The 15,295-nt window shown below is 47.0% G+C and overlaps 3 protein-coding genes across 3 annotated transcripts in view; 2 read left to right on the top strand and 1 right to left on the bottom strand.

Moving 5' to 3' along the window:
• The window catches only part of LOC128716219 (cell adhesion molecule Dscam2), a 31,477-nt gene extending 23,060 nt beyond the window's left edge, over window positions 1–8,417 (top strand). Inside the window, exons 20-24 of the mRNA XM_053811138.1 lie at window positions 5,677–6,115; window positions 6,191–6,597; window positions 6,858–7,046; window positions 7,750–7,924; window positions 8,251–8,417. Of these exons, the coding sequence (XP_053667113.1) occupies window positions 5,677–6,115; window positions 6,191–6,597; window positions 6,858–7,046; window positions 7,750–7,924; window positions 8,251–8,389 (1,349 nt within the window). The 3' untranslated portion in view covers window positions 8,390–8,417. The remainder of the gene's footprint in view (window positions 1–5,676; window positions 6,116–6,190; window positions 6,598–6,857; window positions 7,047–7,749; window positions 7,925–8,250) is intronic.
• Window positions 8,418–8,910: 493 nt separating this feature from the next.
• On the bottom strand, window positions 8,911–9,994 carry LOC128714324 (cytoplasmic tRNA 2-thiolation protein 1). Its single transcript, XM_053809199.1, has 2 exons — window positions 9,947–9,994; window positions 8,911–9,891 (listed from the first exon to the last, which is right to left on the bottom strand). Exons 1-2 carry the CDS (start codon window positions 9,992–9,994, stop codon window positions 8,911–8,913), a joined length of 1,029 nt encoding a protein of 342 aa, XP_053665174.1.
• Window positions 9,995–10,465: 471 nt separating this feature from the next.
• Window positions 10,466–13,003, top strand: LOC128712023 (uncharacterized). Its single transcript, XM_053806916.1, has 2 exons — window positions 10,466–10,562; window positions 10,671–13,003. The coding sequence occupies exons 1-2, from the start codon at window positions 10,466–10,468 to the stop codon at window positions 13,001–13,003; spliced, it is 2,430 nt and encodes an 809-aa protein (XP_053662891.1).
• The last annotated feature ends 2,292 nt before the right edge of the window (window positions 13,004–15,295 follow it).

Raw genomic sequence — 15,295 nt, 5'->3', positions numbered from 1 at the left:
TAAATTTTACTAATAATCATCGTATTGCTGTGAAAAATTCATCCTGGGACCCGTTTATACTCCTCGGATCGTACTTCTCTTCTACCGTCGTAGGGGTGTTGTGGTAAACTACGCTGCCATTGTGATATCATGTGCTTGCATTGAACTATGCCTGCTGGGATTGTGGTGTCTTTTAAGGTCATTGAAATGTCATGTGCTGCACTTGTTGGGATAGGCGTATCTTAAAGGGTTTATCAAGCCACTTTGCCTTTTGAATGGTATACTTCGCCGGTTTTGAAATGCATTTCGTATCCTATGAAGTATTTCCTCCCGCTCAAAATGTAAATCCGCTGGCTCGATATGATTTTCGCGTCGATTGCTTTAGCTTTTTCACTAGGGTTTCGGGGTTTCGGGTTCGGGCTGCGTAACCATGAACGTCACACGTCACTCAAGCCAGAAGCAAGCGCCACACATGACTTGTACGAGATTTGAGAAACGCCGTCTTGCGCTAATCCAAATCGATTTCCTTATACTCCTGGGGGGAGCAGTGTGGGGGGGTATAGAAGCGTCATATGGTATGGAAAATATTGAAGTGAACTGCGGAGTCGACTCCGGATTAATTCGAAGTAAACTTTTGGAATATTCCGGAGCTCCGGATTATTTCCTGGAGTTGAATCCGAATTTCGACGCCAATGTCGGAGTGGATTCATGAATCTACTCCGGAGTTCCCAGCCTTAGAGCCTTAGAAGTTTCGGAGACTCGAGGCAATAACCTGCATCAACAACTTCAGCAACAGTGTTTTAAAGTACGCCACGTTGAATTTGGCGTTTGTTGTTTGTTGATGCCATACTGTCGAATTGTTCACACCCAAAATCATCATGTACGATGCATTTGAGATGCGTGAGATGTAGTTTATAGTTGTGTAGTTTATGTAGTTTTAAAACTGCATATGAACATGGGGCAACAACAAAAACATGTGTGCATGCAAACTTATGGTACACCCTGTAGATTCCCTGTTCCGAAGCTCCAGCTTTGCGAAAGGAATAAAATTAAAAATATATCCAATTCATCCAATCCGATGCGCTTGTCCGATAGCCGAAAGGTGCATACGTTTCGTCCAGGCGTGCCATAATTATCCACTCCGCCGGCCCGGTGCAACTTGCTGAGTCGAGCAATTCGCACACAGGCCCCCCCCGGAATGGGGTGACCGGGGCTTTGGGGACCGAACTACGCCACACCGTTCGACACATTCGGCCCGCGCGCGTTACGGTGCAAATTGTGCAACATTTGAAGGAACTCTGGCTGCCGTACACAGCAGCCCGGTGAGATCTCGGGGATTGGGCCCGGGCCTAATCTCTTCTCGTATGGCTGCCATGTTGCGTGCTTTCTCGCCCTCCCCATCGTAAACCCGGTTTCCTCCCCCTCCCCCCCAGCCGCCTTTTCGTGGGGCGATAACAAAAGCGGGCAGGAAAAATCTTGACACAGACGAATGATAAGCAACCCCCGATGTCTCTCTGTCCTTAGGGAAATGGGCGACAGGCGGGGGGAAGAAGGCGGAGGGAATTGCCTGAGGATAGCGGAAGCATCCCGTGGAGCATCATTAAATGTACGTTTAATTATACACCTCAATGAACCCCCAAACCAAATGTGCACACGACACTGCACGACGCACACATTCACACAGTGTGAGATCTGTGCCGCGCCATATGCAGTGTCACACATACGATCCTTCCCTCCCACCCCCCGCCTTCCCACAGTCGTGCCATCACATCCGGGGATCCAAATGACATGCACACACACACACAAACGGTTCGCTTCACGGATGCACACGGTGGTGCCAGAATGCTGGGAAAACATAAAATCCTGTCCGTTTTGCATTGCTGTGCGAGGGAAAACCCTCATGGGGGGGGGGAGGAGGGGGGAAGGAAGTCGCAAGATCCCAGGCTTACGAAACATAATACACAACCGTCCGAGCCCAAACCCAGGATACATCAGTCGCCGCCCGCCAGCATTAGAATCGGTTTCGGTGGTCGATTGCTTTGGTTTTTAGAGGTTCGGAAGTAAGGCAGGGAGCATACCGGCAGGGGGGTATGCTACATAGATACACATACTACCCCGGGTGTGGTATGTGGTACCGGTTTCCCAGGCCCCAAATCCGACCAAAACGTTTGGACTATTTATCGATCCTTTCGTGCCCTGGGCCGATACATTCGGTCGCACACGGATATGTGCTCACGGGATCCTCAGCAACGGGTGGGCGTGGGGGGTGGGTAGGGTTTGGTCATGTGCAACACCAGCAGCAGCCCGGAGGGAGCCTTTGCTTCGCTGTGCTTCTTCTGTCGTGCCCATGATGTGCCGTGAGTGATGAGTCGTTCATCCCGTGAAAGGCCTGCTGATGTTGCAGTCGTAGCAGGCGTAGCTCGCACGACACACAACGCTCCCTTCCGATGTGCCGATGTAATTGAATGGATTAATTTGACTATTTAACAGCGATCCACAAACACACATAGATGCGCCAACACCAACGCCATATTACTACATCCGAACGTGCCAAGTGTGTGGCTGGTGCTATTGCCGTGGCGTCACCGGCACGAAATCCATTCGAGGACGTGACGGGAGCGGGCGTGACGCGTACGCAAGACTAGGCTGCAATCAGGCTGAAATGATTTACTCCCGCTAGTATCCGCTGTTGGCCCCTCCACCGCCCCAACGAAGCAAAATGGCAACCATTGCAATCGTAATGCAATCGAGAGATACGCATGGGCAACTGGACAGGACTCGCACTCCCGCACCCTGCACCAGTAGCGCCTGCAAAAACCATTAATTATTCCACACCATCACTCAACCATCGACGGGTGATGGGACGGCGGCAAAAAGCTCGGAGTCGCCGTACAAAAGTGGCACGCTCTTTTTCTTTGCTGTTCCCCTGGCACCTGACAAGGGGGGGGGGGGGGGGGGGGGTTTATCGAACCAATTGTTTAATGACAAATTCTCCACGAATTTGGTTCGCTGATTGATGTCACGGGCAAACGGTGTTTGACAGACAGAGACAGGCGGGCAGCGTTGTAACGCTGGCAGGCATTTTCGGAGACGAGCTCAAACCATTCCCCCAAAACGTTCGAATCGATAATCCCCCTACCCGGTGTGTGTTTTGAGCATTGTAAACGTGTGTTCAACAGCTTTTCAACTCTTTTTTTGGAAGGATTTTCACGCATAAGCTCAAATATTCTAGGTACAGATCGTTAAAAACGGTTCGGTGTTTAAATGATGTGCTTGGAGGAGATATTGTGAGTACAACTGTATCATCACTGATCTGATTGCGTCATAATCAGGATTATTAATGCCCTTGCGTTTGTTTGCGTTAAGTAAGAAGGAATATAAATGTACTTAAAACTTAATTACTTACAACTCGACGTAACCACGCCTAAGAGTTTGTGAAGTACTCACGGGCGAGCGGCTGTGTATTATTCACATATTTAACCGGATCGAATTGACCGATACTTCAACACGCCGCTGGAAAAGGATTAACTTGGGGGGTGTATTTGATAGTGGCACTGGTCTTCACACGGCAGTACCGGTACCAAAACCCCACCCATTCCGATCCCCCGTTCAAGAAGCACTGACTATTTAGGCCTTACGGGTAAATTAAGTCAAAGAAAGCGTGAAATGGCAGGCCTCTTCTAGGCCTCCTGAGGTTATTGTGGCGGTAAGGAGGAGGAAGAGGAGCAAAGAAATTAAATTAATTAGGTTGTCCGGTACACCATTCTCATGCAGTGACTTATAGAGCGGGCTGACGATGTTGTTGTTTTATTGGAATTTGAGAGACTTTTGAACGAAATTCAAACTCCAACATCATAACACACGTTCTTTCACTGGTTCTGGTTCCTATTTCTGCATTGCCATTTAGATGATTAAATTTGTGTCTTGATTTACCTTTAGCTGATCCTTTGAGTCCTTTTACAGCGTTCGATTGTGCTCAGGAAATGGTACTGATCTCTTCAACAATACAGCACCAGCAGCTTATCCATCCCAGCTGTGTGCAGAGCTGATTGTGCTGCTACATTTGAGCAGAAGTCCAAAAAAACAGGAAATATTACACAAAGACCCCCGGAAAATAAAAAAGACCCAGTATTATTTTTTTTATTCATTGCTTCTTGAGTCATCTTCATGGAAGAGTGCAGCATGATCAGGTCATTGGTATATTAGCTAATCTATTGGTCTAAACACTCATAACCTCAGTAGCTTCAAGTTTTTCTTTGGATTTTTCTTTAGATTTTTTTGCGGAAAGTTCATCGATTGCTAGGTTAAAAATAAAAGTGTTAAGTCCTCAAGATCTAAGTCGCAGAGACCATAAAAGGACCATAAGGAACAATTGGCCTTGGTTTTCTATGCGTACAGCCTCGATTATGGTGAGAGACGTTCAAAATTTATTACTGCGTTTTTACTGATCTGCAACAGGAACGGGGCTCGATCCTCGAAATTCGACCCTTTTTCATCCCTACTGACGGTGGCGCCCTCTTCCGTCATTCATTCCGAACTCAAACTCTTTTTACCGGGCAGGTTATGTCAAAAACTTTGACGCATAGTATAAAAACCGAGGTATAGCGTAATGTTTTAAATATTTTTGATAATGCCCATCGTCGATTTGTTCGAAGCACAATCCTTTTTCCGCTATTAAAAGGGTTCAGAATTGTTGCCGAAGTACATATTTTGAAGAAAACTCTACATTTTCATAGATAAAGAATAAATAAATTAAAGTATTTTACGGAACTTTATCTTTACACGCTACACGGGCTAAGGCATATAAATTTTTCGATCGTATCTTTGATCCTTAAAACCTTAAAATATCTTATATTTTAGAACACGGTAAAGGACCCAAATTGGTCCCATCGCTTCAGTCCCCGAGATGGATAAATCAACCTCTACTAAGAAGAGTAGAGTAGCTGCGAATAAAGTAAAATTCACATTAATTTGAAGGCATTACCTTCTCCGAACATTAATTTGAAGGCATTACCTTCTCCGAACAGTGAAAGGGCACTTTATCCCAGTTGTACTCAGCCGAATGATTTTCCATCTCGTTGAATAATTTAAAAATCTACAAATCGTGTAATTAATTTGTTTTCATCAACAGCTTTTAGAGCATTAAGGATTAAAACTATTAATTTATTGTATTATAATAACGATTCGTCCATTCATTCAAAGAACGCTTTTAATTGGCGTTAAAATTGGCTTCGAGCGATACAGGACCGTTTGGTACTGATGCCATCCGACGTCCGTAAATCAATACTTACAGTGGATAATTCGAGAAGGACAAAGGAAACTTCTTAATTGGCTTAACTTTGAGCAACTAAATTCCCGTAGCGATGAAATCTTGAACCGATTGCAGCAGAATGATACCTCAGCAGGCGCTGGTCTTCGTTCTTTTGTTATTTCAATACAACCAATGTGGGAAGTTTGTTGACGAACGAAAACGGTTCATCTTGGGTATAGGGAATGAATCGATATAGGTGATATTCTATACGAGAATCGTAAAACGTTCTGGTGCGTCAGTATTTTCTGTTGCCGTAATGATGTAATTTTAATGTCGATGCGACGAAAGACGTTTTGCTACAGACTACATCCGACAATCTGTGACTGGCAATAGGTTGTTTAAACAATGCAATGTTCTGTACCACATTTACTCTCCTCTCCCACAAGCTCCCCACATCCCGGAAGAGCGCGAACTGTTCAACACCAACTCGAGCTGCCTGAACCTGTTTCTCACATCCTGGCTGAACGGGGGCTGCCCAATATCGCACTTTTCCATCGAATATCGTCGCCTGCACACCCCATTCTGGACGATCGTGTCGTCGGATCTTTCCGGTAGCGATCAGCACACGAACGGCAGCATCTCGTTCTGCGACTTTGTGCCCGCCACCTGGTACGAGCTGAAAATCACCTCCAACAACGATGCGGGCAAAACGATGGCCCAGTACAACTTTGCCACGCTGACCCTGCTCGGTGAAAAGATTCCTCCGCCGGAGTACAAAGCGATCCCGGAGGAGAACAACGACACGGATCTGCTGCAGCAGGAAGAGTTCCAATGGTTGCAGTCGACGGTGATGATTGTCACCCTCATTGTGGTCGTGTTAAGTCTGTAAGTAGCAAGAGGGCATACCGCCGGGTTCCCGGGTCTTTGCTATGGTGTGATCCGTTACCGTTTGCGTTCCAGGGTCGTTGGGGCAAAGTACCGGGGCGTTCTGTGCTTCACCAACAACTCCGATCGGTACAGCACGCAAACACTGTCCGCCGATCTGAGCATGAAGGAGCAGTCGGAAAACATTCGCAACCAGCAGGTGTACAGCGCCTCACCGGTGAAGGTGATCAACAAGGAGGAGAGCGCGGAGATGTACGAAATTTCCCCGTACGCCACGTTCAACGCGAGCACCGGCCGGTTGTGCAAGGAGCCCCGAAGCTTGAACCCGTCGAACATCGACTACTCGCTGCAGTTTCGCACCTTCGGACACCCGGAGTGTGATTTGAATGCCACTGCCTATCCGCTGCTGGAGAGCACGGGACACATGCCGGGACATATCAAGGGCAAATCGAGCTGGCACAAGCAACAGTTTTACAGCACAGGTGAGTTGAACTGCAAAACACACACGGTGAATTGTTATTGCAGCTGCTCATGAGAATATATTCGTGGGCCAAACATATACAGCGCATGTATGTTGACGTTGGCCTAGCGTGCAGCCTGTGCTATCGCTGCTGTGGTTGAAAAAACAATCCGCCGCATCGTTCCATGTTTGTCAATGTTTGTCCAATAATTGCCTGCATATCCGATGACAGTAAAGGACCATGTGCTATAAAGTAAACCAATCTGTTTCGTTTCGCTACAGAGGAGACCCCAATCAATATGCCAAGTTCAACGAAATCAATCGCTTCCAAGTGGGACGACGGTGCTTTGCGACGCATGGGGCAGCGTAATTTCGGTCCCAGTAACTACTCCGAGTCGGATAGTAGCAGCCCTATCAACGAATTCTCGAACGCACCCACCTTTAGGATACCATCGAAAACACCTTGTTCAAGTAGGTTTCACATCATTTGCGGACTAAGTGAACTAAGTGTAGAACAGTGTTGAAAACAACAGGAACAGGATACGGCCTAGCCCATTTTTCATTCACTAAAGAGAAAAAAGAAACGGAATGGAACAAACGAGTTCGTTCTTTTTCGTTCCATTTTGTTTGATATGTTTGTTATATAATCCATTTTGTTCTTATTCGTTTCTGTCCGTTGCTGTTTTTTCCATGTTTTAGTTTCTTTTTGTTGGTTTTTCGTTTCTTCTTGATTCTTTTCGTTTATTTTTGTTTGTTTTTTGTTCGTTTTTCGGTTCTGTCCTTTCTTAACGGTTCCTGTTTCATATTTTTTCATTCTTCTTAGATTCTCTTTATTAATTTCATTCCTCTTTGTGTTTTTTTGTGTTTCATTTCTTAGTAGATTCTAACTAGTTCCTTTTAATTTGTTTCATTTCTTCTTGTTACTTTTCCTTTCTCTTCGTTACTTTTAACACCTTCTTATTTATGTTCGTTCCATTTCGGATATCTTTCTTCTATCTTCTTCTGCTAGTTCCTTTTCCTTCTATTTACCCTCATTTTCGTTCTTTGCAATCTCTTCTTTAAGTTTTAGTTTCGATCTTCCTGTTTGTTCCGGTCCGTTCCTAGGTTTATTCCCTATTGTCACTAGAACCCTCTATTTCTTCTATTTCTATTTCTCTGTTCTTCCATTACACAGATATACTACATCATGAATCCAGTACGGAATCCATTAAAGAACTATCGCCGGTGAGGGATCATCGTGCCAATACGCCCCGCCACGTGCAGGCTACGGCGAAAGGCCACTTTGGGCATCAGCTACGGACAAAGGACAATCATTGCCTCGATATGCAACCATCTTCAAGTACGCACAGGTAGTTCAGGTACCTAAATCTCAGATCCAAAATCTAACCAAACCAGGGAGCCCTACTGCATCGCATCATTATGCAGCGGCCGTATCACAGTATGGCCGGCGGTGCGTCTCCTTTTGACACAAGAAGCGACACTGCAGTAACGTCTCCCGAACTCAAAATTGACCACCTATATGCCAATACCAAAACAAAAATCCAAAACAAAACCACAAAAAAAAAAAATAACTAAACCGGATTTGGAACACTGCCACCTTTGTCGACGGTACACTCACGTTGGCCCCAGCCAAGCCAGCAGATGCTAGTAATTGCCTTTTGGCTTCGTTTTGTAGATACCACAATAAAACCTACGTGACAGCGGCCGAGTTTAGCGAAACGGAAAGTGATCGCGAGCGGGCACTAGATCTCGAGGTACAGCGTGCCATGGAAAAGGCTATACGGCAGGACGAGTGCAAATCGTCGATGAGATAGAACGAAACCGCGTACACTTCCAGCCAACCGACACACACACACTCTCTATCTGTCTCTCTCTCTCTATCTATCTATATTTCTCTGGTCTCTGATGATTGCAGAAATGTCCTTTCGGTCCTCGTATCCCGTGTTCCGTATCCGATCCAACTCGGTAGTGGATAGTATCAATACCGAACCCTCCCATCCCTCCATTCCACGGCGAGACTCATCAGCCCATCGTCAGCAGTGTAGTTGACCCGTAGTGTAGAGCAAAAACTATTGTCGTTATTGTAGCACAATACCCCCGCATCATGAGATTTTTATATCTTCATTATAGTTGAATAAACGGTTTTTGTTTTACATTGAATGTAAATCGGTGATAAGATGGCGTCCCGTCCCATTTGTATAACAAGCATCCGAACTGCTGGCACTGTGGAACATTTTGTTCTAAAGTAGACATTTTCTCAATAAGCTTGAAATGAGTGTAACTGATTTGTTAACGTACCTTTTCGTTGCATATATTACATACAAACTGTTCGCTGTCAGAAGTCGTTCTTTACAAGATGTGCCTTCTCGCGTAACTGTTGCTCTTGTAAGGCTACCATTCGTTCTCCTTTGGATTTCTTGCCAATGCCCAGTTTAGGCAAACCACGGTTCAATCCTTCCAGCAGCACACAAGCCTTGCACGGTTGCTGTGACGAGACGAACCCGCACCGACCACAAACCCCGCGTACCGGCTTCTTCACCGTACCCTTGATCTGTAGCTGCTCACCCGCATGAATGATGTCCATGATCGCTGACGGGCGTACCTTTTCGAGATCTTTCAAAAACGCCCGCGCATGGCCACGGTAAGCGTTCGGTGCGAATACACATTCGGTCGAAAAGTAGACCAGCTTCTTAAAGTGTGCGTACATCACGATCTCCTTCTCGTAGCTATACTTTAGCGGTTTCACACGCGGAATTGTGTCGGCTTCTTTGGAACCCGTTTTGATATCGCAACAGCGGCGTAACCGTGCGGTATCTCCGCGCAGTATGTTCATTATGACGGTTTCCGCAATGTCGTCCGCGTTGTGCCCGGTGGCTACACAATCGACCTCCATTAAGCGTGCCCCACGGTCCAATGCCTGCCGGCGGAACACACCGCAGAACGTGCAATTGTTGCTACGGCCTATCTCCGCCACTATACGATCCATCGTCCATCCGTACAGCTCCTGATACGAGAGCACGCGCAACTGCATCCCGTAATCGTCTCGGTTCTGTGCCACCGTTTTAAGGCTGTCATCCCGATATCCGGTTATTCCTTCGTCGATGGAAAGCAGCACCAAATCGAGCCCGTAATTGTACCGTTGGTTCAACAGGTTCATCACATGGGCGAGAACTGTGCTGTCTTTGCCCCCACTAGCCGCAATCGCTACCTTTTGACCCGAGCGAAATAATTGCTCCTGCTGAATGGTGTTGTGTATTTCCGTCTCGAACGCCAGAAAGAAACATTCCTTGCACAGCACATCCCCAGTTTTTGGTCTCTGGAAAAACACTCAGCATGAAACAGGCTTTTTAAAAGCTTCCCATCGTACTTACTCGCATAAACGCATTGCGGCCACAACCGCTACGGCAAGCGATGGGCATGTTGTTCCCGAATTGTATAAATCTAACTGCGGACTGTGCGAACAAATGTGGTGTGTGTTATTGTTTACATTACAGTCACTGCCAAATTTGTAGCACACCGAGCATTCCTACCCCTCGCGTGTTCTGACCTGAGCTGTCAACAAGATCGTATGCAATTTGACAACAGCTGTTGAAAATCGATATAAAATAAGAATTGTTGAGTTCTTAACTCACAAACAAATTAAATTGGATGTAGAATTTCGTACGCAAATTATACTTTGGATCTATTTTTTAAATAATTGATCTATTTTTATAAATAATGTCTCGATGCTATCGAATGATGGTCCGAAGACACTGTGCACCGAGAAACGTCAAATTGCCGCAAACCTCGTGTTGAACAAACAACGTGCACGTTTTTAATGTGCCCAAAACTTTGTTCCTCTGCGTACTGTGCTTGGTTTGTGCATTTGTTGACCTGTATACCGATTTAAGATGGGCCGTAAAATACATGTCGAAAGACCGAAGAAGGGCCCTGGACGGAAAGCTCGCAAACAAGCAGAACCAGTGTTCCAGTTTGCCAAGGATGAAGGTAATGTAGCGCACAGAGTGCGATGGCGTAGCACGTCGGTTATATAGCTATTTACCGCACCGTTGGTCGTAAAATATGGAAGATTAATCCCTTTTTGTCGATTTCCAGATGATGATTCAAACAAGAAGCTGTCACGCCATCAAAAACAACGACTAAAGAAGCGTGAGACTACAAAACAAACGCAGAAAGAAGCGCGGAAGGTAAAGAAGGCGGTCCAAAACGTCACCAAAGCTGCCGGTCCCAATACGTTCGATCCGGCCGAAATATTTAACGTGGAAAAAAGTCGTCAGAAGTATCAACAGCTCGGACAAAAGAGCAAAGCACTGCCGGTCGCATCCAATGGTCATCAGAATGGAGGTCAGAAGGGCCGCAATTTGTTCGATAGTGACAATGAAATGGATGAAGATCAGCAACAGGTACCGGCGGCAGCTAAAAGTAAAGTATTGGTGAAGAAAAGCCAGATGAAGAAGTTCCTTCAACAGGGTGATTCTGAGGAGGAAAGTGATTCGGATGAGGAGGACGTGGACAGTGATGTGGGAGAGGAAGAGGAGGAGGACGAAGAGGCGGACAGCGTCGATGCCGAAGAAGATGAAGATGTCGATGAGGAAGTGGAGGACGAAGAGGAAGTGGATGATGAAATGGAAGATGACGATGAGGATGATGAAGATGACGAGGACGATGATGAGGATGACGATGACGAAGAAGACGAAGAGATCGATGGAGACATGCTGCCGATAGAAGCTGCGAACAAGAAGCTGAAAAAACGGATGGCACGGGAACAGAAGGAAGCGGACGAGGAGATGGCCGAAGCCGCCATCAATCGGGAACGTTTTGTGTTTCCGACCGAGGAAGAGCTTGCTCAGACCACCAACCTGCAGGACGTGAACATTCGCATTAAGGACGTCATAGGAGTGCTGTCGGATTTCACTGCGAATCGTGATCCGAACCGTTCCCGCTGCGAGTACGTGGATCTTTTGCGTAAGGATCTGTGTCTGTACTACTCGTACAACGAGTATTTCATGGGTTTGCTGCTGGACTTCTTTTCGCCGAATGAGCTGCTCGAGTTTCTCGAGGCGTCGGAAATTCAACGTCCGGTTACGATACGTACTAACAGCCTTAAGACACGCCGTCGTGATTTGGCCCAAGCGCTCATCAATCGCGGCATCAATCTGGATCCGATTGGCAAATGGTCGAAGGAAGGTTTGGTAGTCTACTCGTCACAGGTCCCGCTGGGAGCCACACCGGAGTACCTTGCCGGACACTATATGCTGCAGGGTGGTTCCAGCATGTTGCCCGTGATGGCTCTAGCACCGGAAGAAAACGAACGCATACTGGATATGTGCGCTGCGCCCGGTGGCAAAAGTTCGCACATTGCGGCGCTGATGAAGAACACCGGTGTTATCTTCGTGAACGATACGAACAAGGAGCGTTTGCGTGCGGTGTTGGGAAATTTCCATCGGCTCGGAATACAGAACGCGGTCATCACGTGTAGTGACGGAATCAAATACGGCAACATCATGAAGGGTTTCGACCGTGTGCTGCTCGATGCACCCTGCACCGGATCCGGTGTCATATCGAAGGATCCGAGCGTGAAGGCGACCAAAACAGAAATCGACGTGCAGCGGTGCTACAACCTGCAGCGACGTTTGCTGCTCACGGCAATCGACTGCCTTTCAGCGAACTCATCGACGGGTGGTTATTTGGTTTATTCCACATGTTCCATTCTGCCACAGGAAAATGAATGGGTGATTGATTTTGCACTGAAAAGGCGCAACGTGCGCCTTGTACCAACTGGGCTCGATTTTGGCGTCGAGGGTTTGACCAACTACGGTGCACTGCGGTTTCATCCGACAATGAAGCTGACCCGTCGGTTCTATCCCCACACGCACAATCTGGACGGGTTCTTTGTGGCAAAATTGCAAAAGTTCTCCGATGCCATTCCGAAGAACGTGGTGGACGAACCGGTAGAAGACGCTGCGGCAGCGGAGCAGCAGGAGGAAGAGGTTAAGCTTCCGAAGAAGCTCAACAAGCGCGACTGGTACTATCAGGACATAATCGAACAGCGTAAAGCGCAGCGTGAAGATCCGAACCATGTCGTGAAAGTGTTCCAGAAGCCACCTAACGTGAAAAAGGGACCGAAAAAAGAAAAACCGACTCCAACCAACGGCAAGGAACAAAAGGAACAGCCTGAAACTGATAAACCGAAACCGCAACCTGCAGCAAACGGCGAAAACAAGCAGAAACCGCTGAAAAAGGCAGGCAACAAGACGGAGGTGCGTGAAGCTGAGGAAGCGTTGCGCTTGAAAATGAAACTAAAACAAGCGCAACAACAGAATGGCAAACAAGGTGGACCTGGGCAAAGTATGAAAAATGGCGCACAGAAGTCTCATGGAGTTCAGAAAGGCGCATTTAAAAAGAAGGTCGGGAAGGTGAGAAAGTAAAAACAAAACACCAACACGAATGTAATTAGTTATATTCAAAATTGTTTATCAACTTATTCCTTCGGTTAGGAATAAAATAAATATAATACAATACTATCAATAATTCCCTGTAATATAGATGCAACATTTTCAATGTAACGGACCGTTAACTCGATACGGCCCTTTGCTACCATTTGAAATACTAAACCCCCCCTAAAAAAAAACACGTGTTGAAGCAATGCTCAAAACAAGCGCCATCCTTTCACGCATGGATTCTACAAAAAGGGCGTTAACACGATGTGTCTTTCGCTCCCAGGCGAAATTTTCCTGCTCCACGCGCTCGCGAAAACACTAACACAATTGTAGTAAACAATCACTATCCCCGCTCAGTCCCGGGAAGATGTACGGGAACTCTCGCTCTCTGTCTCGTAGGACAGTTTGCAGGACATCTCTCTAACCTCCATTCGGTAAGTGCACGAACTCTCCACCACAAGGGAAGAAATGAAAAGGCTCCACATCCTAGTTGCTCGTCCACGCTTACTTGGACGTTGAATGCGAATGCGGCTTGTTTTCTACGGTGCTGCTTTTCCGAACACTTTGATCAGACACTTGCTGACAGGTTGTTTCGTTGCAGAGGCACAAAATATCTTCCGCACACTTTACCACCTCAGCAGCGCTCCATGCGGACATTCGAAGTAATGCAAGCAGGACCCCACAAAGCGTAACGCATGAAAGAAATACACGATTTAGTTCATATGCGTTTTTAATTATTAAAGACCCATATAGGAGGGCACACCCTTCGCAAGAGAGTAACTAACAAGGCGTGTTGCATTATTGAGTCGAAACATTTCCCGTCATATTCCCCTTTTTTTTCACTTTCGGAGTTTTGTTATTCGGATAGGTTTGTTTTCTAAGGGCCCGAGACCGGACCATCATTCCCTTTCGGGGGCAAGTATAATTGAATTTGAAGTTGTTGTTTCGTGGCGTGAAGTTGGTTTGCTGCAGAGCAGTAGTAGCGTTAGCAACGGAACATGAAACTATTCCTCACGCGTGGTGGTGTTTGAATGAAGAACGGTGCCAGTTCTTAACAGCATAGTTGAGGTGTGAAAAACAAAGCCAAAACCCTCCTCCGAAAAAAAAAACGGTTCGGCCGACGGTTCAGTTGTGCTTAGAACATCAAATAACTGGCTCCACCGCTTGCTGATATTGGAGCCCACATTTTCAGTGAAGTGTGTGCTTGGTTGGTGCGCCCGTAACGTTCGTCCGGAAAGCATCATTGTGCTCTCGCACTGTTGAAGTAACAGCCTTTTGAATAATTTAAATGCGAAAAGTAAATAAAGCACAAACCAAAGTAGGCCCAGCATCTTTCGTTCGATTCGGGCTGCACAGCATCCGTGATTGTTCGGGTCCGCTCTCTCGCTCTCTCGTTTTCTCTCTCGCGCGCTCCGTCATTCCAGCACGCTGCTCTTTCCAACGCTGTGTGTGTTTTGTTGGGGTTTGTGTCTGTACGAAAGAGATTTTCTCTCCCGCTCACCAAACACTTACGCACACACACACTCGCCCGTGTTTAAAGCTGCTTTTCTCTTTTTAATATCATCCCGTGCGCGTTTTTTGGCAGTTTTTCCACCCTTCGGAGTAAATGGGAGTGTGTAGCAAAAGCGACTACTGTACGCATCTCAACCAGGCCACCCAGGTAGTGTGACACGGGGTTTTGCGTGATTTATTCATTAAAATCAACAAATTGTTATCACCATTTGGTGCTGGTCGTGTGCTGGACGCTGTCGCCGACCAGTGTGCGGTCGAGTTTTCCCGCGTGCGTTCCAAATTTTTGCGCCCAACAAAACACACGGTGGTCGGATGTGAGGGACGCTGCTACGCATCGGGCACCGAAGTGAGATAAACAAAGAAGTGAAGCACTTTTTTTCCGGATGCCACTCCTGGGACGAGCTGATCCGTAAGGCTGGTATCGATTGGCGCGCAATACGGAGTTAACCAGGACGCAGTTGGGAGGAATTCGCGCTCGGTGCAAACAGCCAAAGGACCAGTGCGTAAAGTGGTGCTGGGACGTGTACGGGACAGGATTGGTCAGGGGACCTCCCCTTAGGGCGTGCACACTTGCACGCTTCTTCCGCTGCATTGCACACGGCCACAGCGCCCGGGAAGATTCAACTTCTTGTTGCAAGTTGCATTTGCATACCTCCCTGCTCTCACGCTGCCTATCGCGCTCCCGTTCACTCGCTCTCTCTCTCTCTCTCTCTCGCTTTCACTTTGTGGCTCGTCAATCACTCGTTGCCAGCACCAGGCAAGGAAATC

This window comes from Anopheles marshallii, chromosome 3, assembly GCF_943734725.1.
Source record: "Anopheles marshallii chromosome 3, idAnoMarsDA_429_01, whole genome shotgun sequence".
Taxonomy (NCBI): Eukaryota; Metazoa; Arthropoda; class Insecta; order Diptera; family Culicidae; genus Anopheles; species Anopheles marshallii.
The sequence above is the reverse complement of the archived record's forward strand: the minus strand, read 5'-3'. Positions and strand labels throughout refer to the sequence as shown.